General features: G+C 42.0%; 3 protein-coding genes across 3 annotated transcripts in view; 1 reads left to right on the forward strand and 2 right to left on the reverse strand.

The window, feature by feature from the left end:
* Window positions 1-1354: 1354 nt before the first annotated feature.
* Window positions 1355-9333, reverse strand: cpox (coproporphyrinogen oxidase). The gene is made up of 7 exons (XM_080769961.1): window positions 8680-9333; window positions 7527-7670; window positions 6070-6180; window positions 5821-5962; window positions 3213-3431; window positions 2284-2388; window positions 1355-2127 (listed from the first exon to the last, which is right to left on the reverse strand). Exons 1-7 carry the CDS (start codon window positions 9191-9193, stop codon window positions 2043-2045), a joined length of 1320 nt encoding a protein of 439 aa, XP_080626087.1. The 5' UTR covers window positions 9194-9333; the 3' UTR covers window positions 1355-2042.
* Window positions 9334-9784: 451 nt separating this feature from the next.
* ccdc181 (coiled-coil domain containing 181) lies at window positions 9785-16142 on the forward strand. Its single transcript, XM_080770196.1, has 7 exons — window positions 9785-9845; window positions 10634-10747; window positions 13081-13290; window positions 13744-14565; window positions 14712-14861; window positions 15085-15242; window positions 15807-16142. Exons 2-7 carry the CDS (start codon window positions 10640-10642, stop codon window positions 15976-15978), a joined length of 1620 nt encoding a protein of 539 aa, XP_080626322.1. The 5' UTR covers window positions 9785-9845; window positions 10634-10639; the 3' UTR covers window positions 15979-16142.
* A 960-nt stretch (window positions 16143-17102) lies between these two features.
* p3h2 (prolyl 3-hydroxylase 2) overlaps window positions 17103-21364 on the reverse strand; it is an 84520-nt gene continuing 80258 nt past the window's right edge. Inside the window, exons 12-16 of the mRNA XM_080770333.1 lie at window positions 21141-21258; window positions 20556-20631; window positions 19871-20011; window positions 19191-19297; window positions 17103-18804 (exon numbers count right to left, since the gene is read on the reverse strand). Of these exons, the coding sequence (XP_080626459.1) occupies window positions 18801-18804; window positions 19191-19297; window positions 19871-20011; window positions 20556-20631; window positions 21141-21258 (446 nt within the window). The 3' untranslated portion in view covers window positions 17103-18800. The remainder of the gene's footprint in view (window positions 18805-19190; window positions 19298-19870; window positions 20012-20555; window positions 20632-21140; window positions 21259-21364) is intronic.

The raw sequence follows: 21364 nt of genomic DNA on the forward strand, positions 1-21364 counted from the left end.
TCTGAAGCATATCCAAAACACCACATCACTATTAAACAGCCTATCTTTTAACTATAAATGTCCTTGTCATCAGTGTTCAGATAGCATCCACGGTCCCATACATACACCCATACATGAAACTTGTTGAAATGTCTCATACTCTCTTCTCCTCCAGGCTAGCTTGTTAGTCAACTATAGCCACAGCTCATATGTAGTTATTAATGTCAGCTGGTTATGGTAGAAATACTGAGAGAAAACACAGCTCCAAACAAAGTAACCTTCTTGTTTTTAACAGCTGGCTTTTAATTTGGTGACATTTACCATATTATTTAACTTTATTATTATTACTTTAGTTATAACCAACACTTAAATGTCCCTGTTATCACCCGTTTCTCTCACTCTCAGACTGTCGCTCTTCCTCCTGGTAGGTGACAATGACATTGTGTTCATTGTGTCCTTACTCTCCAACTCTGTCTCTCAGCACTCATTTGTGATCATTTGTCTCCTCCAGACAGAGACTATACTGTATTTTTACCACGATTCAACTCTACGTCAGTCCGTGGGTACACATTATCTGGGGTCATCTGATCAAGATGTACGAGTCAGATTTTTCAGTTCCCGTTCCAACTGGCAATGACTACTTCCCAAAGTTTCCGGGCTCTGGCAGAGACCCGTGTCCGAGGAGCACACTTTTCTGTAATTTCTATTATTTTATACATTGGGTCATTCTTCCAGAAACTGACATTATCTGTCCAGGAACTGTTACAGGGAATAAAATCTTGTATAGGCCTAATCCAAAAACTTGCTTAGATGGTTGATTTCAGTTAGTTTTCAGATATTTTAAGTTATTCATTGCATCAATTGATTGAAAACATGAAATCATGCATAGATTTTACAAATAATAACCCTAACCGCACACAAAGCCACATTGTCGGACTAATGCGCAGACGGAATTACGAGCGGTTCCCTTTTGGTCAGTCTTGTCGAATGCACATAAAACACTACATGGAAAGTGCGCAATATGCCTTTAAGTATGCGAGTTTGAGGCACGCGAAATTCAACAAGGTTTACAAAGTATTTAGTTCTCACTTGTATCTTCCATGCTTCTGTGATACGAGAGCTTTGTCAGTGGTTTCTAAAGCACAAGGTTTTCCTGTATGCAAATAGATATAACACCACCACCACACTTCCATTTACTAATTATAAACCATATCCTGCCAATTAAAGAAATAAAAGAAAAGCCTCTTGCAACTTTTAAATAGTACAGATAGTCTTGATAATATATTTTGGGATTCATTTTATAGTCCATTTGTAGTCCTTTGTTTCCATTAACAAGATACCACATTGTAACATTTCCAATGATTAGACCTGAAAATATCAAAAACAGATTTATTAAAATGTGGTCTCTGCACACTATTGGAGCGGCTTGGTTCCTAAACGTTCTCTTTTAAGTGATCTGTTTAATGGGTAGCCCTGGAGAGTACACAGCTATGACAGCTTACAGTGAGAGCAAGCTATATTACAAACACAGCAGGGCACAGAAAACAAACACTGCTTGTTTCTGACACACACAAGAGGAATAATGCTTCACTCATACTGCGCTGGTGTTGTGTGCCGAGAATAGACACCTTGTGGGCTTTTAGATGAGCCATTTGTGCTGTGCGATACCAGCGTGCAATTAAGTATAAATCATGCTTCAGTGATATGTGATGACCCAAAAGTATACATAATCATTACCTGAGAAACAACATTGCTGTCTTCAATTTGACTGACAATGTCAAATAATGCCACAGACACTCAGACAGCAACACAAGTAATGATTCACTGTAAGTGTAAATAGATACAAACGTTAGTAAAAACATAAGCAGTACCGGTTCGTAGTAAGTCATAATTTGTCCATTTAGAAAAGTGCACGGCACGTTTGTCCCGCCTAGATTAGCAAAACCAAAAAAAAGCAGTAACTGTGAATTGGCACCTATTTTTTTTGTCATAATTTAGATTTCACAGATCGATGACACAAGCACACTTGAAGGTAGTCTTCATGGTGACATACAAACATGATGTCACACCCACTCCCTGGGGTTCCGTAGCACTTCCAACATCTCAGCCTCCGGGGTACCTTTGGCAGGCTCATGCATGTACTCCCACCTGGGGAGAAATAATGCTTGGTTACCGTACATATCACTGAAGCGCACGAGCACGCACACGCGCAGACACACGCGCAGACACACACACACACACACACACACACACACACACACACACACACACACACACACACACACACACACACACTTTGCTTACCTAGCAGTAAGGGGGAGGGACATGAGGATGCTCTCAATTCTGGAGCCAGGGGTGGCCAGGCCAAACTTCACACCTCTGTCATACACCAAGTTGAACTCCACGTACCTAAAGCATACATACACACTGATACTCAGAGGAATCTTTAGCCAGGATGTGTAATGATAGGAATCGGGGACACTCATTTTAGGTAGGTCTTCAGTTCACCCCCCCCCCTCTGTCTCTCTCTCACTCTCCCTCATACAAATAAACATTCACAATCACTCCCAATTTTTATCCTGATTAGTTGTCAAGTGGAATTAAAGAAAATACAAAGATAATTTGAAAAGTCATGCTTGACTTTCAGTGACTGTAAAAGCAACATTGTCAAGTGCTGTAGCTGGGTTGTGTCAAGTGGAACCAGTATGTTTCATAAGAATAATAATTATGATAATATACACCTATACAGGAAAACAGTGAAATAATAAAGCGTGGGATGAAACATAATATTTTATTGCAGTGTAACCGTTTTTAAACTACTAGTATAGTACTATAATTTGTGAAAGAGTATTTAGAAACTATAGGATTTCTCAGCATTATTTAATAAAAACGGCCAAAATATACATCTAGAGATGATTCTACTTGATATTTTAAAATTAAGTAAAACATTTTATGAGAACACTTTCATTCACTTACAAGTGGATAAAATACAAAATATTTACAATTCTTATGTGGTTACACCATTTAGCATTTTCAGGCACAATCTGTATTTACATACAAATCCAAAATCCCTGCCTTTAAAACAAGATTTTTAAATATTTCTTAATTTGTCCTCTTGATGGTCCGAATCAAACCTCCCCATGAAAAGTTTGACATTTTTAAACGTTTTGTAATTGTTTGCCTATAATAGTATTCCCAAAATAGGGAGAGCAAGTTAAAAGTGTCTCACTCACCTGCCTCGTCGAACCTGCTGCCAGTCTTTCTCCTCTACAGTGAAGGGTTCAGTGAGGTGTTTATACACGATGGGTAAGTAGCATGGCACCACGGTGCGGGCACAACTCCTGACAAAACTAAAGGCCTCCTCCTGATCAGGCGAGTCCAGGTCATCGAAGAAGATACCTCCTATACCCCGCGTCTCTCCCCGATGGCGAATAAAGAAGTATCTGTCACACCTGGAGAAGAAACACACGGTCATCCATAATAGAGTGTACTCAAGAGTGTACAAATCATGGAACCAAATCCACTTATTGGACTTGTAGAGTCCATCAATGTGACTCCAATTTGACCACCAGAGGGTGGTAGAAGGCATCAGGTAAATGTCAACATTGAAGCAAACTAACAGGGATTCTCATTTAGCTGAAGACAAAAGTAGTCCTGCAACTTTACTTACTTCACTCCATTACATAGACTGCCCCCTCCCAAATGCAAGGTTGTGTTTGTTTTGTCAAGAAAGCTAAAATGTTGCACATGGAGTATAAAATATTACGCTTATCATTGAAATGTAATTATTTGTTTGGAATGTGCAAGGAAAAATCTCTGGAATAAACATTTAAAGATCCATCTTAATAATGATCTTACAAAAAGAAGCCTCAGTCTTGCCCATACACAGTGCATTTCCTGGTCACCGTGACTCTTCGACAGCTGTCAAATCTAAAACACCTGACTTCTTATTTTTTATTATTATTATTCAGGGACGCTGATGCAACTTCATCCTAGGGTAAACATGATGTACCAACTTCCTGATTCACCAGGGATGTCCCTCTGAGTCTGAACCACCTACTGTATATGTCTCTTCTACTCTTTTTACAGAGTAATCTACAACGCTACACTAATGATATTAAAATACGACATTGACATGAGCCTGAAGCATTTTAGTATGGAATATAATACCTTGTATAAGTATTAATATGCCTGCATTCCTGGGAATTATAGTACAATGTGAGACGCTGCAGCACTGCTGTGTGCACAATGTGTCCACAACCTACACTACAGTACGACATCAGATTTGTCCCACCGACAGTATTATGTTCAGGATATTAAGCATTGCAGTGTTAGGAGTCAACTTCAAGTTAACATTAACATTAAGTACAAAATACATTTTATGGTGCATCAGTGGGTTTCAATCATAGACTGTAAAAAATATGAACAAAGCGTTCCCCGGGTCTAACATGAACGTAAAATGAAGCCTGTCAGTCCTTGAATTGTAAATCGCCATCTTTCTAGATCCGTTTTGGCCCAGCTGGCCATTGGCTGGCCCAGACAACGAGGCGGGACTTCCCCCTTCTTCTTAGTTGGTTTTTATTTTGACTCGAGTGGGTGGGGGATCCCGATCATAGACTGTAACGGTAGCCACGCCCCTCAGAACATACGCGACTTTATGGTCATTTTTTTAATAAATGGGACCATAATTTTCCAAAAAGAATATTATGACATTAGAAATGAGACTTTAAACTAGTGACTGGAAGCAGAAAGTATTCATGACCATGTTTATTAAGGTAATACAGTCTAGGTGAAGTTGGGCCCAAATACATGGACTTCTATGGTTTTGGGGCCAATGACAGCGCCACAACAGGCCATTATATGAACTTTCAGGAAATCCCGATTTCCTTAGTGGCTTCACAAAATATCTGTCTGACTGCCCCCCTGGTTTCAATGAACGGGAATGGTTGATTAAAGTCAACAAAATGCCATTACAAGGCCATGCAAGATAACATCCCAACCTCCCTTTCATTGGCGTACTACAAGGTCTTTCACCTCATGACCTCAGACTAAACAGTTATTCTGCAGTTGCAGATTATAGGGAGCGACTTGCCCTTATCATATTCAAACAGTAAGTATACGCCCAATGTCATGTACACACTTAAACCACAAAGTCACTGAATAAAGAATTATGCAAAACATGCACACAAACAGACTTCATTCATATTATCCAAGCATTACATTGACCCATTTACACAAAGCTCTTTAGAGTACCATAATAATACATGCTTAATAGAACATCGCAGTCCCGCCCCCTTTCATGACAACGACAGACCGGGCAAAGCATTTCCCATGCATTTCTCCTATAGACGTTTCAAAAAGTGTTTATTTAAAGACCGTTTTAAGCCTCGGACAAAGCCAACTCATGTCATTTTTTTTTCTAAATAATTAGAAAAAGGAAAAACAACAAAAAATGTGTTGTACTCTGCCCTTTTTTTCTTCTTTCTAAATATTTGTTCGGCCCAAAGAATTGTGTTTGTTGTCATGAGTTGTCACGATCCGAGTTGGCTTCGTCCGAGGCTTAAAAGGTCTTTAAATAAATACTTTTTGAAATGTCTATGGGAGAAATGCATGGGAAATGCTTTTCCGGGTCTGTCGTCGTTGTCATGACTGTGATGCTCTATAACAAGGGTCCCCCGATGGCAATTAAATCTCTTTGGTAATGTGAGTGTCATGTTCTACTCATTGTGCTACACGGGACCTATACGTCATGCGTGGTGCGCACACTCATGCGTGCACACGCACAAAAACACAGACATGCATAGCACACATACACACATATCTGGAGAAGTCAGTCCGTACCATTTCTTGAAGTCAGGGTAGTACCGTGGATGGTGCTTGTCGCAGGCTTCCTTCAGCGTGTTGTGGAAGTGAAAGGCATCTTCATCCTTAATGAAGACTGGAGTGAGATCTGTGCCTCCACCAAACCACCACAGTTTAGAGCCTGACGCACACACGCACACGACAAGGATTATCATTCATTCAGGTAATCAATAGTGTAGACACCAAGACACAACCGCTACTGACACCACGTGACAATGACACACTCACCATCTTCCTCGTCAATCTCAAAGTATCTGTAGTTGAAGTGCACTGTGGGAATGTGTGGGTTCTTGGGGTGGATTACAGAGCTCACCCCCATAGCAATGAATGGCAGCTTACCTGGGGGAGAGTGCAGGAAAGCACATTAATGGGAAATCATCTTCATTTTTAGAGTGACTTCATCCAAAGTTTTACACACTGACAGCAGAGGCTACTATGAAGGCACCAACCTGCTCATCGGGAGTAGTTAGAGTTCAGTAGCCTTGTTTTTTTTTAAGATATTTTTGTGGCTGTTCTGCCTTCATTGGTAGTACACAGAGATAGACAGGAAACTGGGAGAGAGACGGAGAGTGACACAGAGCAAAGGTTGTCGGCCTCGGGCCTAGAATCCGCAACTCGCTGTCAGGCCGCATTAGAGCCTATAGTTGTTAGTGGTATGCTGCCTTAACCTCTACGTGAGCACCGCCCCAGTAGCCTTGTTTACCAGCCTTACTGGAATGCCCTGCCCCATTCCCTCAAAACAAGCAAATCACTGTTTTCCTTTAAAAAAAAGGTCTGAAAATTCACTTGTCACTATCATCAGATCAAAGGGAGAGAAGGTGATTGCCCCACCTCCCCCACCAAAAGCACCACCTGAGTCATAGTTACTGCACCGGGAACATGAGCTTTAGCTTATGCAAGAAGACTTATTTCTTATGATTTAACAATGGTCTAAGAAGGGCTGGACATTTTATTTGCTGAAACAATACGATGATATGATACTAGATACCATCTGTGATTTCAGTTATAGTAATATCATGATATAGCTGATATAGTTGCCCTATAATGAACAGGGGTTGACACTACGGGTTGACACCTAACTGCCAGTGGCAAGTAAAATAAAATGTTTGGGTCCGGGCAGGCGGAGTTTGCATTCAGGTTGCCTAAGGTGCGTATGAATATGGAAGCAATTTCTCTATAAACAAAACAGAAGATGTCTGTGTAATTTAAAATATTAAATGTAATTTAATAAATTAAAAGTAAAAATGTATAGCTATTTGCAAGTAAAGTAAAAATCATACCTGTGTGAAGTGAGGGGCACTCTTATCATCATACATCATCTCATTCCGGCCAATCACAATTTGAGTCCTCACTTTTGTCTTCAATGTCTGTGTTTACACACTTTTGTCTTCAATGTCTGTTTACACACTTTTGTCTTCAATGTCTGTTTACACACTTTTGTCTTCAATGTTTGTGTTTACACAAACATTGTGTGGGCATAGGAGGGGCTAGTGCCACTCAAAAGAAAAGTGTTAAAATGAACGGTAATTAAATTTTTACATGAGCAAGTAGAACATGACCTGTACTTGCCTGACAGGCAAGTGCCTCTGAGACCGTAGTGTCAGCCCCTGAATGAATATATTTGTGTGTGTGTGAGTGTGTGTGTGTGTGTGTGTGTGTGTGTGTGTGTGTGTGTGTGGACGTACCATCTTTCCCTTTGAGAACCTTCCCTCTGCTCCTCATCTGCTTGGCAGCCTCCTCAGTCAAGTGTCCAGACACCACAGACACATTGACTCCCGCCTTCTCAAACACCTTACCATCCTGCATCACACAGCTGATTCCTCCACCACCTGATACACAACATAAGACACAACAATAAGGACAGTAACATCAGTCTGTAGAAATTAGCAGCACAGTGACAAGTGTGATCTTCAGGAGGTGTGGATAGACTCTGTATGTGACTGGAGTACTCTTTCTTTGGATATGTAGGCCTATCATTATCATCGTCATCATCATACACATTCATAAATGTGTAATTGTGAGTATGATGTAAATGCGCAAAATCTGTCTATGTGTCCGTCTGGACTAGTTAACGTAGAGAGAGAAACCGAGAGAGAGAGAGAGAGAACCGGCTGACAGACAGACAGACTTCAAACTCTTCGTGTCGCTGAGGACCCAAAGGACTGTCACTGGTCTGGCATCAAGTCTGTCAGATAGGCAGTTGTCCAGAGATCTGGTTGTCCAGACTCCAGAGACACCAATCTGACCACTATGCCAACAGACTTGTGGTGGGAAAATAGAATAGCGGATCTCATCAATAAAACCACAAATAAATCCCCATATATGAATGCAGTATGCTGATTTAATCAATATGAGGTAATAGACCTGGACCCATATTTGGGCATGCCTGACACAGAACTCCATATATGGGCATTAAGGAGACAGAAATAGGGGTACTCTGACAATGGGTGAAACAGGAATTGCATTATTCCCTTTCCGATTAAGCATAGTTCAATAAAGTGAAATTACAGCTATTACATTTTTTGACACTTAAAAGCAGCTGAAGCCTTAACTGTATTTGTGTGCGTTTCATTTAGGCGTTTCCAGCATGAAATTAACTATGCGTAGTTTGCGTACAGGTGTCCATGCTGTACCAATTCAGTAGGACTAGGACCTAAATGAAAAAACACATTGATTGTAATTTGTTACTGTCAACATTGGGTTCTATTAAAGAAACAACTGATTTAGCATCAAATAACCAGCATCAACCAGTTTGTGTTGAACCGCTCTGAAACATCATTTACTCCAGTTTGGCACAAAAAGCCAAGGGGGTGCGTGCACACACCCTTCTGTACTCGCCTTCCTCCCTCTCCCATCGGTCCACCTTGAACGTTCCACCGTCCACCTTCTCCAGAGCTCTACAGAAGTCGGCCTGCGTCTCCATGATGAGCATCTCCATCCTCGTGCTCATCTCCGCTCTGCTCTCCTGAAGCACGCTGACGTTGGTCACGGGGGGAGACATGAACCCCTTGCACCTCTCCGAAATATCCCCCTCTTCCTCCACGGTCACCTGAGGGACCACCGACGCCATCTCCGCCTGCTGGATGATGTGGCTCGCACTGGCCACGAAGCCCACCGCTGCGGCTGCAGCCCCGGCGAGCAGCAGGGCTCCCCGAAAGGCTCGGCCCGGGGCAGACGTGCCTGCGGTCCCATGGGACATGAACCTTACTCCGGTAGCCCTGGAAAACCATCGCGTCCCCGGAAGAGAACAGGAGAGTGTCGTGTTAGCAACCCCTTTTAGCGGCGAAACGAAACATTTCCTCGCAGTTGTCTGAAGCGTCCTGTTTACGAAATAAAGTCCGACAGTAGCCATGAGTAGAGACCTGCCCTGTGTGTGCGTGACGGGACTACGCAGTTATGATACATTTACTAAAGTAATCTCAACGCTGACATGCTGTAAGTTGACGTACAGTCAGTGATGTTATCGTACAGACTATATATGAAAGACCTTCCATAACAGACGTGCAAGCAGACGCGTGCTAGGTCGGAAGGAGGGTCCTTTCTAATGAGACATGGGAAATAGAGTTCTTGAGCGCTCATAGCGCACCGAACTCAGCCAAATAGTGTCCCGTAAGAAAACATCAACACCCAGAAGGCGGCGATGATTGACTCTGACGTCACGTCTGCAGAGGGTGACGTGCGTGCGTAAGGTGCATGCGTGCGTCAGTGCGCGTGCGCGCGCGCGTGTGTGTGTGTGTGTGTGTGTGTGTGTGTGTGTGTGCGTGTGCTATTTGCGCATGTGCCCGACGATAAGGCGTGTTGTTGGTCGCCATGACAACGTCTATTAAAGCCTTTGAGGGCAGCAGACATACAGAGAAGTGGATTATGTGCACATGGGCTACAGACGGATAGCTGATAATGTAGTGTCATAATAATAAGGTGCAACTCGTCTCCAGACAACCTTCTTGAAGACATTTTCATTTGTTTGAAGCAAGAAGAAGACAGAATAATTTGGTACCAGTTTGGTAGGTTGTGGTCACATTAATCAACCACTTTGCTACAGCTCGGCTGTACTATGAATCCACGACATCTGTGTCATTAGCATAGACCTTTTACAGACGAAAAAGCCAGTATGGTGCAGCTGGTTTTTTTTATTGCCACAGTTTAGATGTTTACTTTTGTAGTCTGTGTAGTTCGTTGATGTATTTCCTTCAGTCGATTAAGTCAAGTTGTACAGATGTACACTATAACTCACTGTAACTTGTCTATTCTATATAGCTCATCACAGCTGATCTTTACCCGTATATGGCGTACATAATTTGAGAAAATTTATATTTGAAACAAAACAAAACGCTGCACGCGTCTGTGGGATATTACAGCCTAATACTTTACCCTGAACTATTATCTTTTGACCGGGAGAGGGCGACCGATAGCTAAGGCTAACACACGCAATCAAACTAAAAAACAAACCTGTATTTCACTCCTTGTAAATGCACACATTATTTTGTGCCTCCTATTATAAGAGAAAATATGAAAATACTAAAAGCTATTTTTTTTAATCGTTATAATTAAATGCTAACTGACATTTGGTTGTCAGTTTTTGGTTGAAGTCAATTAAGTCTACATCAGTGGTTCTCAATTGTCCAGTGACCTTCAGGGTTCATTGAGGGGGTGGTTCCATAAATTAACTTATGGCTAACCTCTGTGTTTTTATACAGTTAATATCGACCATATAAAAACACAATACAATTCAATACAAATACCAAATATATTTTAGTTCATCATTATTAAATTACATTCTTCTACCATGCAGTGCTCCATGATGAGTCAGGGTGTGAGTACAGAGAACCGGGAGGAGTACGAGGATGACTTCGAGAAGGACCTGGATTGGCTGATTAGTGAAGAGGAGGGTCAGACCGAGGACCAGGTGAGCACTTCCTTTCTGCTTATTTGACTTATTTTAACTTCCAAATTTCAATAGGCCAATGTGAAAAGGGTGCCATTTGTTCTTATGCCTTTGATGGCAATTGGATGATTTGAGGTATTTTGTTTAAAAAATGTGTTTTGCAAAAATCCAGGCCAAAAATCCAGGCCAATATGAAAAGGGTGGGATATATTCCTGATTTGAGGCTTTTTGTTCAAAACGGGCCAGTCCTGCAAACTTTGAAAGCCAATGTTAGCCAATTAGGATGGAATATGAAATATCGGACAGATCCATCTTGAGCATATGACTATAGAGATACTGTGTAACGATTCACGAGAGTTTTGGAGAAAATCTGATTTACAAAAGTCCAAAAGTCCAAAAGTGATGGTGCTATAACAGGCCGTTCTGGAAAATTTGGGGCAGAGGTTCATCGTTAGCATCTAGGGAGTGTGTGTGCAAAGTTTGGCATGAATCGGGCCAAAGATGCCGGAGATTAGCCGGTAACGGACACACGGACACACGGACGGACACATGGAAGGACACACAGACGGACGGGAGTGGAAAACATACTCTCTCCCCATGCGTTCGGCCTGGTGGAGACAATAATGGAAAGGAAAGAGAAGCAACACAGAGATGGAGATAAATAATTTAGCTTTCCCTTGCTGAAAGATACATTGAATTACAGTAACACAATCTTATTTATTGGTATGTCAATCAGTAGAACTTTGCCAAATAGCTCTTCAGTGTAACCAGTTCGCAGGTAAATTGTGTCTACCTGCAGTGAAGACGAGAAGCCAATGCGTCCATGACCCTGACCCTGTGAAAGTGTGATAGAGAGTGATGAGTAACCCAACGCTGGCATGTTCCACAGTCCCACCGTCTGCATGGGAAACCTGCTCAAGTGACTTTCTCTGTGGCAGGGAAAGATATCATTATAGGATGCATTATTGATAGACTTGAATATGCACTGTGGGAGCTATATTCAGTCATTTTCTATTTCAGTATTTCTGTTATATATGTAATGCATTTCTTATTTTTTGTTTAAGTTGCTTTGTTTAATTGGTTTGTTTACAGCCATTATTTTTGTTGCAGACAGAGCTTTTGTTTTGAAGGTGATGGGCAGTTCACAGCTGAGTCTATTTAATTAAGAGAGCACACAGGGAGTGAGAGAGCACTGGGAAGGTCCATGGTTTTTTACCAGCAGGTTAGGGAGAGCACTGTGACATAATGACATCTTGTACTGTGTCTGGAGAAGCAAAATAAACACCATCAAATGTTGCTGCCTTGACTGGACAATGGTCTTATTCCCTATACCAACTGCGTAAGATTCGCTGCCCGGTGCTTTTAGTGGCTTTTAAGTTTTATTGTTCATAGTGTTGATTAGCCACTACATGCACACTTAATGCTTAATTCATGCTGCGCTATGCTGAGCATTAGTGAGGACCAATTATTCCAATATAGGTTGACAATGGGTGAAGTGGTCCTTTAAGTATTCAAAAGTATATTATATACAAAGTACATTTTCTATTAAATGTATAGTGCAGTCAAAAGTACAATTAGCTGTCTTTGAAATAGTCAGTAAGTATCCAAAAATACAAATACTTAAGTAAACAAAAACAAAAGTACTTAAAGCACCAATGCTTGTGATAAAATAGTTTAAAAAAATCACACTCGTGTGAAGTGAGGGGCGCTCTTATCATTGTACATCATCATAAATACATCATCTCATTCCGGCCAATCAGAATTTGCATCCTCTGCCTTCGTCTTCAACGTTTGTGTTACGCAATGTTTGTGTTTACACAAACACTTGTCCATTCATTGTCAATGGCATTTAATGTTTGTGTTAGGACAAAGTATTGCCCCTCAAAAACACTCTGTGTCTCATAGGAAACCTGCCTACCAATGAGTTCATCATTAGGCAGGTTTTGACATTAAAAAAAAAAGTTTTCCAAGATTTAAAAAAATATATTTAGATTTGTATTAACACAAGAACAATGGTTTCCATTATAGCATGCCAACTTTCAAGGAATAGAAAGCCTGCAGTTTCTATAAGCTTATGGATTCCGGGTTATGTCCAGAGCCCTCCTCTGAGACACAGTAGGTTTCTGCATGTCCAGAGCCTTCCTCTGAGACACAGTAGGTTTCTGCATGTCCAGAGCCCTCCTCTGAGACACAGTAGGCAGAAATGGTGCCATCTTATAATGAGAATTATTGAGGACTGAGCCACGGAGGACCAAACATATGAAGATAGGTTCAAAATGGCTGACGTAGTACAGCACTCGAGTAAATGTTCCTCGTTGCTGTGGATATAGCTGTTCTCTACTTTGTCACCACAGGGCCCTGGCAATGAGGAAATTGAGAGCAAAATAGACAAGGAGCTGCTGGAAGAGGACAAGGATGAGCGAGGGAGGAAGGAGAAGAAGAAGAAAAGCCAGAAGGCAGTGAAAGGAAAGAAGGCAACAAAGGAGATGGAAGTAATGGAGGAAGAAGAGAGGTGGCCCTCACCTATGGAGCCTCTAGAATGCGACATGGAAGGAGACGGCCCGGTAGGCCTATTGCTTGATCGTAATTATTTGAGATCACAGTTATTTTTTCCCTAATTGTCCGAATTGTTTCCATTAATCTGTATAAATTCAGCCATTGATGTTCATATATTTTCAAACTTTTTCAAAGGTAGTGGAAATAGCAGATCTACAGTACAGGCTCACACACACTTTGCAATGTGCTGTGAGCTTGTAGATCGGCTATTGCCGCGCTATTTTGAAATAATTATGAAAATATAAAATAGATAAATATGGCCTATTTTGGCTACAGTACATTATTTCTTTTGATTATCAGTGGGCCTATTGGTCACTGTCAGTCATTTCTGTGTATATTTAAGTTGTCACATCTGCCCTGATGTTCCAATGTTCAATACAAAAATAAAATAATAAAATCGTTAATTGCAATTATTTGCATGACAATGAATCGCTAACTACAATGTCATGATCGTGACACAGCCCACGGCCCCGCCCCCTCCTATGGTGTCGGACGACCAAGAAGAAGTGGATGAGGAGAAGAAGTACATCCTGGAGAAGATCCAACAGGCCAACCGGGAGCTGCAGGACCAGGAGGCTCCGGACGCGTCGCGCCACAGGAGGCTGCACTTCAAAGACAACCTGGTGGACCTGGTGGTTCCTCCTCTGGAGTACGAGCGAAGTGGAACACCTGCCGGTGCAAAGGCAGAAGGACAGGAGCGCAGCAGCACGGACAGGGCCAACGGCATAGAGGCAGAGAACGAGGTGTCGGGGAGGTTGTCTGAGCTGAAGATCTCCCCGCGGCAGGGAAGCGCGGCAGGAGGAGGTCCGATCAGGGCGACGGCGGAGGCTGAGGGAAGCAGCCAGGCAGGGCATGGAGGAAAGGAGGGAAGAGTCTTGGTAGAAAAGGACGGCAAGTTTGAACTGGTCAGTCTGAAGGAGATGGAGAGCCAAGGCCTGCTGCCTCCGTTAGCAAACCATCCCAGTGAGACCACCTTCTCTTCGCCTCGCCCTCAAGAGCCTGTGTCGAGCCCCAATAAGACCCCCGCCTTCTCCTCCGCTCCCCCTCAGCTGGCCAGCGCTTCTTTCTCTCAGCAGGGCATTGCAGCACCCAGACCTCCGGTCAAGCCACGGAACCGACCCAACTCAGCCAGTCACAGCCAGAGGGACAGCCAGAGGAGAAGCACTAATCGCAGAGTGCAGTCAGCCACGGGAGCCCCCTGCGAGGCCACCTACACCCTGTCCCCACAACAGAAGGAACTGCTGCAAAGATCCCAGGAGAGAAAAGAGAAGCTGGCCAAAGAGGTAGGAACCTCTTTGACCTCTGTAGCACCTTTAATGTAATTACAGCTGTGTTTACCTGTCAAAATGAGTTGAAAATTGTCTATTGTTGTACTTTTCATGGTAATGTGTTACCATGTGCTTCTCCAATCTCCATTTCTCCCCATTAGGCAGAGCAAAAGAAACGCGAGGAAGAGGAGCAGAAGCGTCAGGAAAATGAGGCGGCATTCCGGGCCTGGTTGATAAGGAAAAGGGAGCAGTTTCAGGGGGAGAGGCGGATCCATCGAGCACAGGAGATGGAGAGGATGAACAGTAGCAAGGTACACTGTATGTATCATACATAATGTATGGCCGCTGAGCAGCGGGACCAACAACTTAAAACCATTGCTGAAAATAATAGTGTTCAGTGTTCAGCCTCAGTGACCTCGAATACTGCATAGGTTGACTGAAAAGATTCATGTTTTTGTGCGCCACAATATATAGCTTAGTAATATGCTGTTCTCTGGCAATATATATTTTAATGTGTTACTTTCCCCATAACAGAGAGATGTCATTGACCCAGATGTGGCCTTCAGGTCCTGGCTGCACAGGAAACAGGAGCAGCAGCAGAGGGACAGACAGCTGGAGGAGATGAGGAGGCTGGAGCAGGAGGGTGGCATCTACATACACAACCCGGTGGAGTCCGACAGGGCGTTCAGAACGTGAGTCAGTAGCCCATCTACATACACAACCCGGTGGAGTCCGACAGGGCGTTCAGAACGTGAGTCAGTAGCCCATCTACATACACAACCCGGTGGAGTCCGACAGGGCGTTCAGAACGTGAGTCAGTAGCCCATCTACATACACAACCCGGTGGAGTCCGACAGGCCATTCAGAACGTGAGTCAGTAGCCCATGCAGGAGCTAAGAGAGGCTTGTTGATGGCCTAAGATAGCGACGGCTTTACGATAGCGAAAATTGTCATTGGAGGTAACCAGCCCAACAGAGACGCAGAGCAAGTAGACAGAAATGGTACCCTCTTATAATGAGCATTAGTGAGGAGGACCTATAGAGCGTAAGCGCATGCATAAAGTGAATGGAAAACCAAGTGGCAAAGTTAGTTTAACGTTGTTTAATGTCGTTTAGAGCAATCAGATAAGACTTTTCTGTTCGGATGTATGGGCTGTCAAGGCCAGAAAGTAAAAAAAATTGAAGGTCACCGACCAAACCCTTTACAAGCCATTCATTTATTTTGTCTACACCACATACTGTACCTCTCCCTCCCAGGTGGCTGAAGAGGAAGCGGGCAGAGAAGCGCGCCGAGCAGCAGGCAGCTCGGGAGCGCTCCCGCAGGCAGGTGGTGGAGGATCGGAGAGCACGACGCACGCAAGACCTGCTGTGTGCCGTCAACGACATGAAGACTTTCAGATTCTCAGAACACCTGGCGTACCGCTTCTGAACTCACCGCCCCGCAGCACGCCTTCAGGCCTCCGTTGTAGGACAACAAGACCAGGATAGATCACATCTCCGCACTAAACTTTAGGGTTGGGATCCTATAGGATTTTAACGATTCCCTCTTAACGGTTCCATTCCTTAATGGTTCCCTTTAACGATTCCTATAGGGTGTTACAAATGGACCCCAACAGGTCTTACAAATGGAACCAAATGGACCCGCACCTATTGTGGTACTTGACATTTGAGTTTGAGAACCACCGGTATTGATTTGTAATTGTATAGCAGACATGAAGTCCATATACTGTACAAGCTCCGATAGTGTGATAAAAAAACGGTTCCAGAAACGCTTCCAAATGTGATGGAACCGATTCCGGTTCCTCAATGCTGGATCAGTTTTTCCCGATTCCAGATCCCAACCCTATACTGAAGTTGTGAGCTATAATCACCTCACACAGAGGTCATATGCATCTTAGTTTACTGTTACCGACAATCCTTTTTGCTGCTACGGATGTCATAACAATACGGGTATATCTATAAGCTACATGAAAACCCTTTTTTTAACTGGAATGTTGTTTGATCAGTGTGAATGTAGCTGGGTAAATGAAATATCCAAAATCAATAAGGTTACTGTGGCATATAGGCTACATTGTTTTGAGTATTTTTGTTGTTTTTTTTACCAGCTTTAATAATTTCTGTAGGGTCAGATGCACTTTGAATGGAGCTCATCACTTTACAGTCTGAACATTAGAATCATACCTTTCCTATGACCATATGCCTTTTCATAGTCTGCATCAATAAGTGTTTTGTTTGACAAATACAGTAGTTTGTGCAAATCCAGAGCATTTTAATTATGTTTCTGCTTGGTGTATCATGTAAGAGTGCATGCATTGCCAAAATGGTAATAGAAATGATGTAACGGTGATGATTCCATCGATCCAAGGAACACGCTGATATTATATTGATTATACAATATAAAGATTATAAGATCTATAAGACAATAAGATTATATTGTTTGTGTAAAAAGGAAGATGAGAATCATGTCAATGATCAATCAACAATGAGAAATGCATTGTGTTGAAGAACACATACACACACAACTAATATTGAAACAAACATTGAATTCTTAAATTTTGGATAAGCAATGTTCTCTTTTTTAATTTATAGGCACATACAGTACACACATCAATTTATGTTCTACAGCATTTCATAGTTAAATATCAGTGAAACAAAGCAAAGTGGCCACCCTCTCCATCAGACACGAATCCTTAAAAACAGCTCTTCAACATCGATGGGTTAAATTCATAGCGGTTGGAATCGGTGGAAAACAAAAAACAAAAGTACAGCACACATGCCACTTCAACTCCCACTGGACTTACAGTGCATGCATTTACCTGTCTGCATTGTTGGCAAAATAGGACTTATGAAAAGAAAGTAGAACTACAACCCACTTTAAAAATAACCATTAAAGATAACCATTATTCCTTGAAACAGGAATGATTGAGTTCTTTTATTAAAAAAGTTACTAGTATTAAAAGCCGACAATTGCCATAGCAGCTATCTTAAAACAAAAAACACATAAAACATGCATGCGCGCCCACACACACACACACACACACACACACACACACACACACACACACACACACACACACACACACACGTCAATGAACTTGTAAACTATTATACTGTTCTGTTTGTTCAAAGGGAGGGGTCTCTGCTTATCTCCTAACATGAGGAAAGTGCAGGTAGTGCACACAGGTAGTGACGGATAAGATCAGTCACTGGTTTCAAGAAAGAAGTCAAATACAAAATGTCAATCACAGACAAATATATCCATAGTTCCAATTTGTCCCTGTTCTGTGCTTTTAGCCGTTCATGTTTTGCTTGATTCACACTTCGTTGCATGAAGGTGTCACGCGTCAAAAATGGCCGACCTACAAGCTCATAAAGCGTGACAGCCAACGCTGTGCGGCAGAGCATAAATTAGGTCAGTGGTTCCCAAGGCGGGGACCCCTTGAGGGAGTTCAAGGAGGTCCCCAGCTAAATGATAGTTTGGAACGAAATGGACCCTTATGGGTCTGTAACTCTGAGAGTGTACAAATGGAACCAAATGGACCCGTTAGGCTCCATTTGATTCCATTTGTACACTCTTAAGAGTTAAATTAACATTGATTTTACAATATAAATTGTGGGGGTCCGAGAGATCCAATAGCCTGTTGCATATCAAACTGTCCTTGAACTGTCCTTGAAATGAAAATGGTTGAAAAGCACTGCTAGAGCTGTAAAAACCCCTTGTACCATATCAAATGGGGGCGAATGAGTGTCATTTTGGTGGTCCTTGACATGAAAAAGTTTGGGAACCACTGAATTAAGCTTTACAGTGACATCTACTCTGATAAAACATTATTGCTGGGGTTAAAGTAAAATGTGTATATTTTTGGAAAAGTTTAAAAGATTATTATCCATTATGTATAGGAGATAATTTGAACAAAGAATTTCTCAGACTGCATATTGCTCTTTGATTTGGCTTGTTCACAGTGCAGAAAACATATATGGCCCCAATATCAACGAAATACCCAAATAAATCAAATAAAATAAAAATGCAGAGCTTGTGATCGGGCGAGCTCCAGTGATTGCTGCTGCTTCCATGCCCCATCAAACCCTCAATGTGGGCCGGCTCCCAGTATGTGGGCCGGCTCCCAGTATGTGGGCGGGCTCCCAGTATGTGGGCAGGCTCCCAGTATATGGACGGGCTCCCAGTATATGGACGGGCTCCCTCAATGTGGGCGACGCTCCCAATAAGGCAGATTTGCCTGTTACCTCCAGTTACCTCCACATTCAAAAGGAACACACATATCTGTGATTATACACATCTTATACATATCTTTCTGACACCCCATAATACATCCAAGTTTTTCTTTACTCCTAAAATTCCATGGAGTACAATACCAGTATTTCAGTATTTCTCTTGTTTCTATTTGCTTAGATCTTTGTTTATCCTGTAATATGGTGTCTACTACTTGCACTGATAGAATTAACGGAAAAACATGAAAATAAAACATAAAATAAAAATCAGGACAATACAACAACGCAACAATGATCAATACCCTTCCACTTTAAATGGTACAAAAATAGAATTGTTTTTATCCAAAAGGTCGTTCAATAAATAGATAGAAAGATCTGACTGTAAGGAGGGAAGGGGGTTGGTGTTGTTACAATTCATCCTTAGGGTTGATAGTAAAGCCCTGGTCCCAGTTGTGCTGGTGCTGCTGGAGAGACTGGCGGTCCATCTCCTCCATCACCTCGTCTGCTTGTAATCTCTCCTGGTGTTGTGGAAGAAGAGATGGATGAGGATGAAGGTTGGGAAAGGTTCAATCAAATTCAAACATCACCAAGTAAAAGTGGTTACCGGTAGTTATTATCCACTTGAACCCTAGCACCCCCTATTCATCAGAAATAGTTGAACTACAAGCTCACAGCGTGTGGCAACGCAAGCTTGTATATCAACTATTTCTGGCAAAGAGATTTGGTGTAAAAAGAAAAAGAACAAAGCCAACTCAGGTACAGAGGGTTTAAGTGGTTAACCATTATTCCTATTAGCAAACAAAACAAAAACAGTACAATTAAAAACAAAAATTAAACTAATATAAGGAACTATTAACACAGTTATAAATTATCGTTTATAATTTGATCCTTAAATGTTAATGAAGTACTTACTAAGCAATGATGAATTCACTTATCGAAGTGTTAAAAAACCCCAGTATGTAACAATAATAAACCATGAATTGGTGTGTAACATAAGTTTTTCAGAAAACTTTTAGGATTTAGAAGACCTTTTCAGATGCCGGTATTAATGGGGTAAGTAACAAATCAGAGTACTGGTATGTTCCGTTTACCAGTTCCCTGTAGAGCGGATCCAGGGTGAACCAGAGAGCCACAGCACACCTCTGTCCCGTGGTGACGGCCCTCACACCATGGGGGTTCTCCCCTCCTGAGGAGAAGCCCACCATTCGACCACACTTTGGCTTCACGGACGCCTGGAGACCACACAAAGGAAGGAGAGAAGAGGGGGCCAGAGGGAGGTGGAAGTGAAGGAGGGTGGAGGAATGGGAAGCAGCGAGAGAGATAAGACAATAACAATGTATGTTTTTCCACCCCGCTTTAATCAAGGTGTTTTTTGTACGATTTTTTAATACTCATGAAGCACAAGTTTGGTGTATCATTATTACTGTTCATAAGAACCACTTAAGGATGATTTTATACTATGTCGTAGTATACTATGTGTGACATGGCAAATGTCAGTGATTTGGAGAGCAAAAGCTCACCAAGTGTAGCTTGTAGATCTGCTATTTAATCTTGTTCCCCCCCTTTTAGTTTTTTATGCCCAAAATAGTGTCTCCATGTTTACAGTGGTTAACATCAAAGACAGGTCATATATAAATACATATTATAAATACAAGTCACAGTGATGAATCACTGTAGACAAAAATAAGCTTAAACAAATATAGTGTACACTGGTGAAAAGACTAAAGCAAGTTTTACTGTAGGGCTAAATAAAACATTACAAAAAAGACAAATTACCGTGACTGTTTTGGCATCCATTTCCGTGAATATGAACTCTCCACCCTCAAAATCTCCATTTAGGTACAGCAGTGCACTGAAGACACAAATAAGTAAGCATATTCAGTAACTTTCACACACTAAACACAATGAAAGGCGGATATGATAGGATTTACAGTAAAAAAAAAAACAATTTTCAAGATGTTTCAAACATTGCATTTATTTTCATTTTTGCAATTAAAAACACATAAGAAACACTTATTCACCTATAATGATATGCCCAAAATAGGATGCCGGGTTGAAGGTGGTTAAAGGTGCAATGTGTAATTAAATTAATATGCTACCCGTGATACCGTTGAGCTAAAATCCAGAGCTATTTCCCTCTGAGTGTCATGCAATTCCTCATATCACCCAGTAGTGGTCCTACCCACCTGACAACATACTCTACCATACAGATTGGTTGAAATCATGTTTTATTCACCCCCCACCCCCCCACCCCACCCGAAAAGTAATGGATTGCAGCTTTAACACAGTTTTCCTGAATTGTAAATTGGTTTCCCCTGCATGTTGTGTGAAGTATTCAAGGTTGCGGCAGGCAGCCTCTACCTGTAGTCTCTGTAGGTGTATGCTGGAGGTTCCTTCCAGCACTCATTGGCCTCGGGGTCCAACAGACAGTTGTCAGCATGTATGGGGTGGCTCAAGTCATTCCTGTGGTCCTGTTGGCCTGCAAACAAACACAGTCACAAACAAACAAACTTAGATAAGGTCTCTAGTTTGAGGGCGGTGAACTGTAAAGTAAAGTAAAGTTACCATGTTTACCCAGGGTAACT

This window comes from Protomyctophum bolini, assembly GCF_963924005.1.
Source record: "Protomyctophum bolini genome assembly, chromosome: 8".
Taxonomy (NCBI): domain Eukaryota; kingdom Metazoa; phylum Chordata; class Actinopteri; order Myctophiformes; family Myctophidae; genus Protomyctophum; species Protomyctophum bolini.

Excerpts from the sequence above, each read along its gene's own strand:
- cpox (XM_080769961.1), bottom strand. The coding sequence starts at position 9,193 with ATGGCTACTGTCGGACTTTATTTCGTAAACAGGACGCTTCAGACAACT. Across the intron at positions 7,671-8,679 it reads CCGATGGGAGAGGGAGGAAG|GTGGTGGAGGAATCAGCTGT; the intron begins GCGAGTACAGAA and ends GTTGTGTATCAG. Across the intron at positions 5,963-6,069 it reads TGAGATTGACGAGGAAGATG|GCTCTAAACTGTGGTGGTTT; the intron begins GTGAGTGTGTCA and ends TGTGTGCGTCAG.
- ccdc181 (XM_080770196.1), top strand. The coding sequence starts at position 10,640 with ATGATGAGTCAGGGTGTGAGTACAGAGAACCGGGAGGAGTACGAGGAT. Across the intron at positions 10,748-13,080 it reads AGGGTCAGACCGAGGACCAG|GGCCCTGGCAATGAGGAAAT; the intron begins GTGAGCACTTCC and ends TTGTCACCACAG. Across the intron at positions 14,862-15,084 it reads AGAGGATGAACAGTAGCAAG|AGAGATGTCATTGACCCAGA; the intron begins GTACACTGTATG and ends TCCCCATAACAG.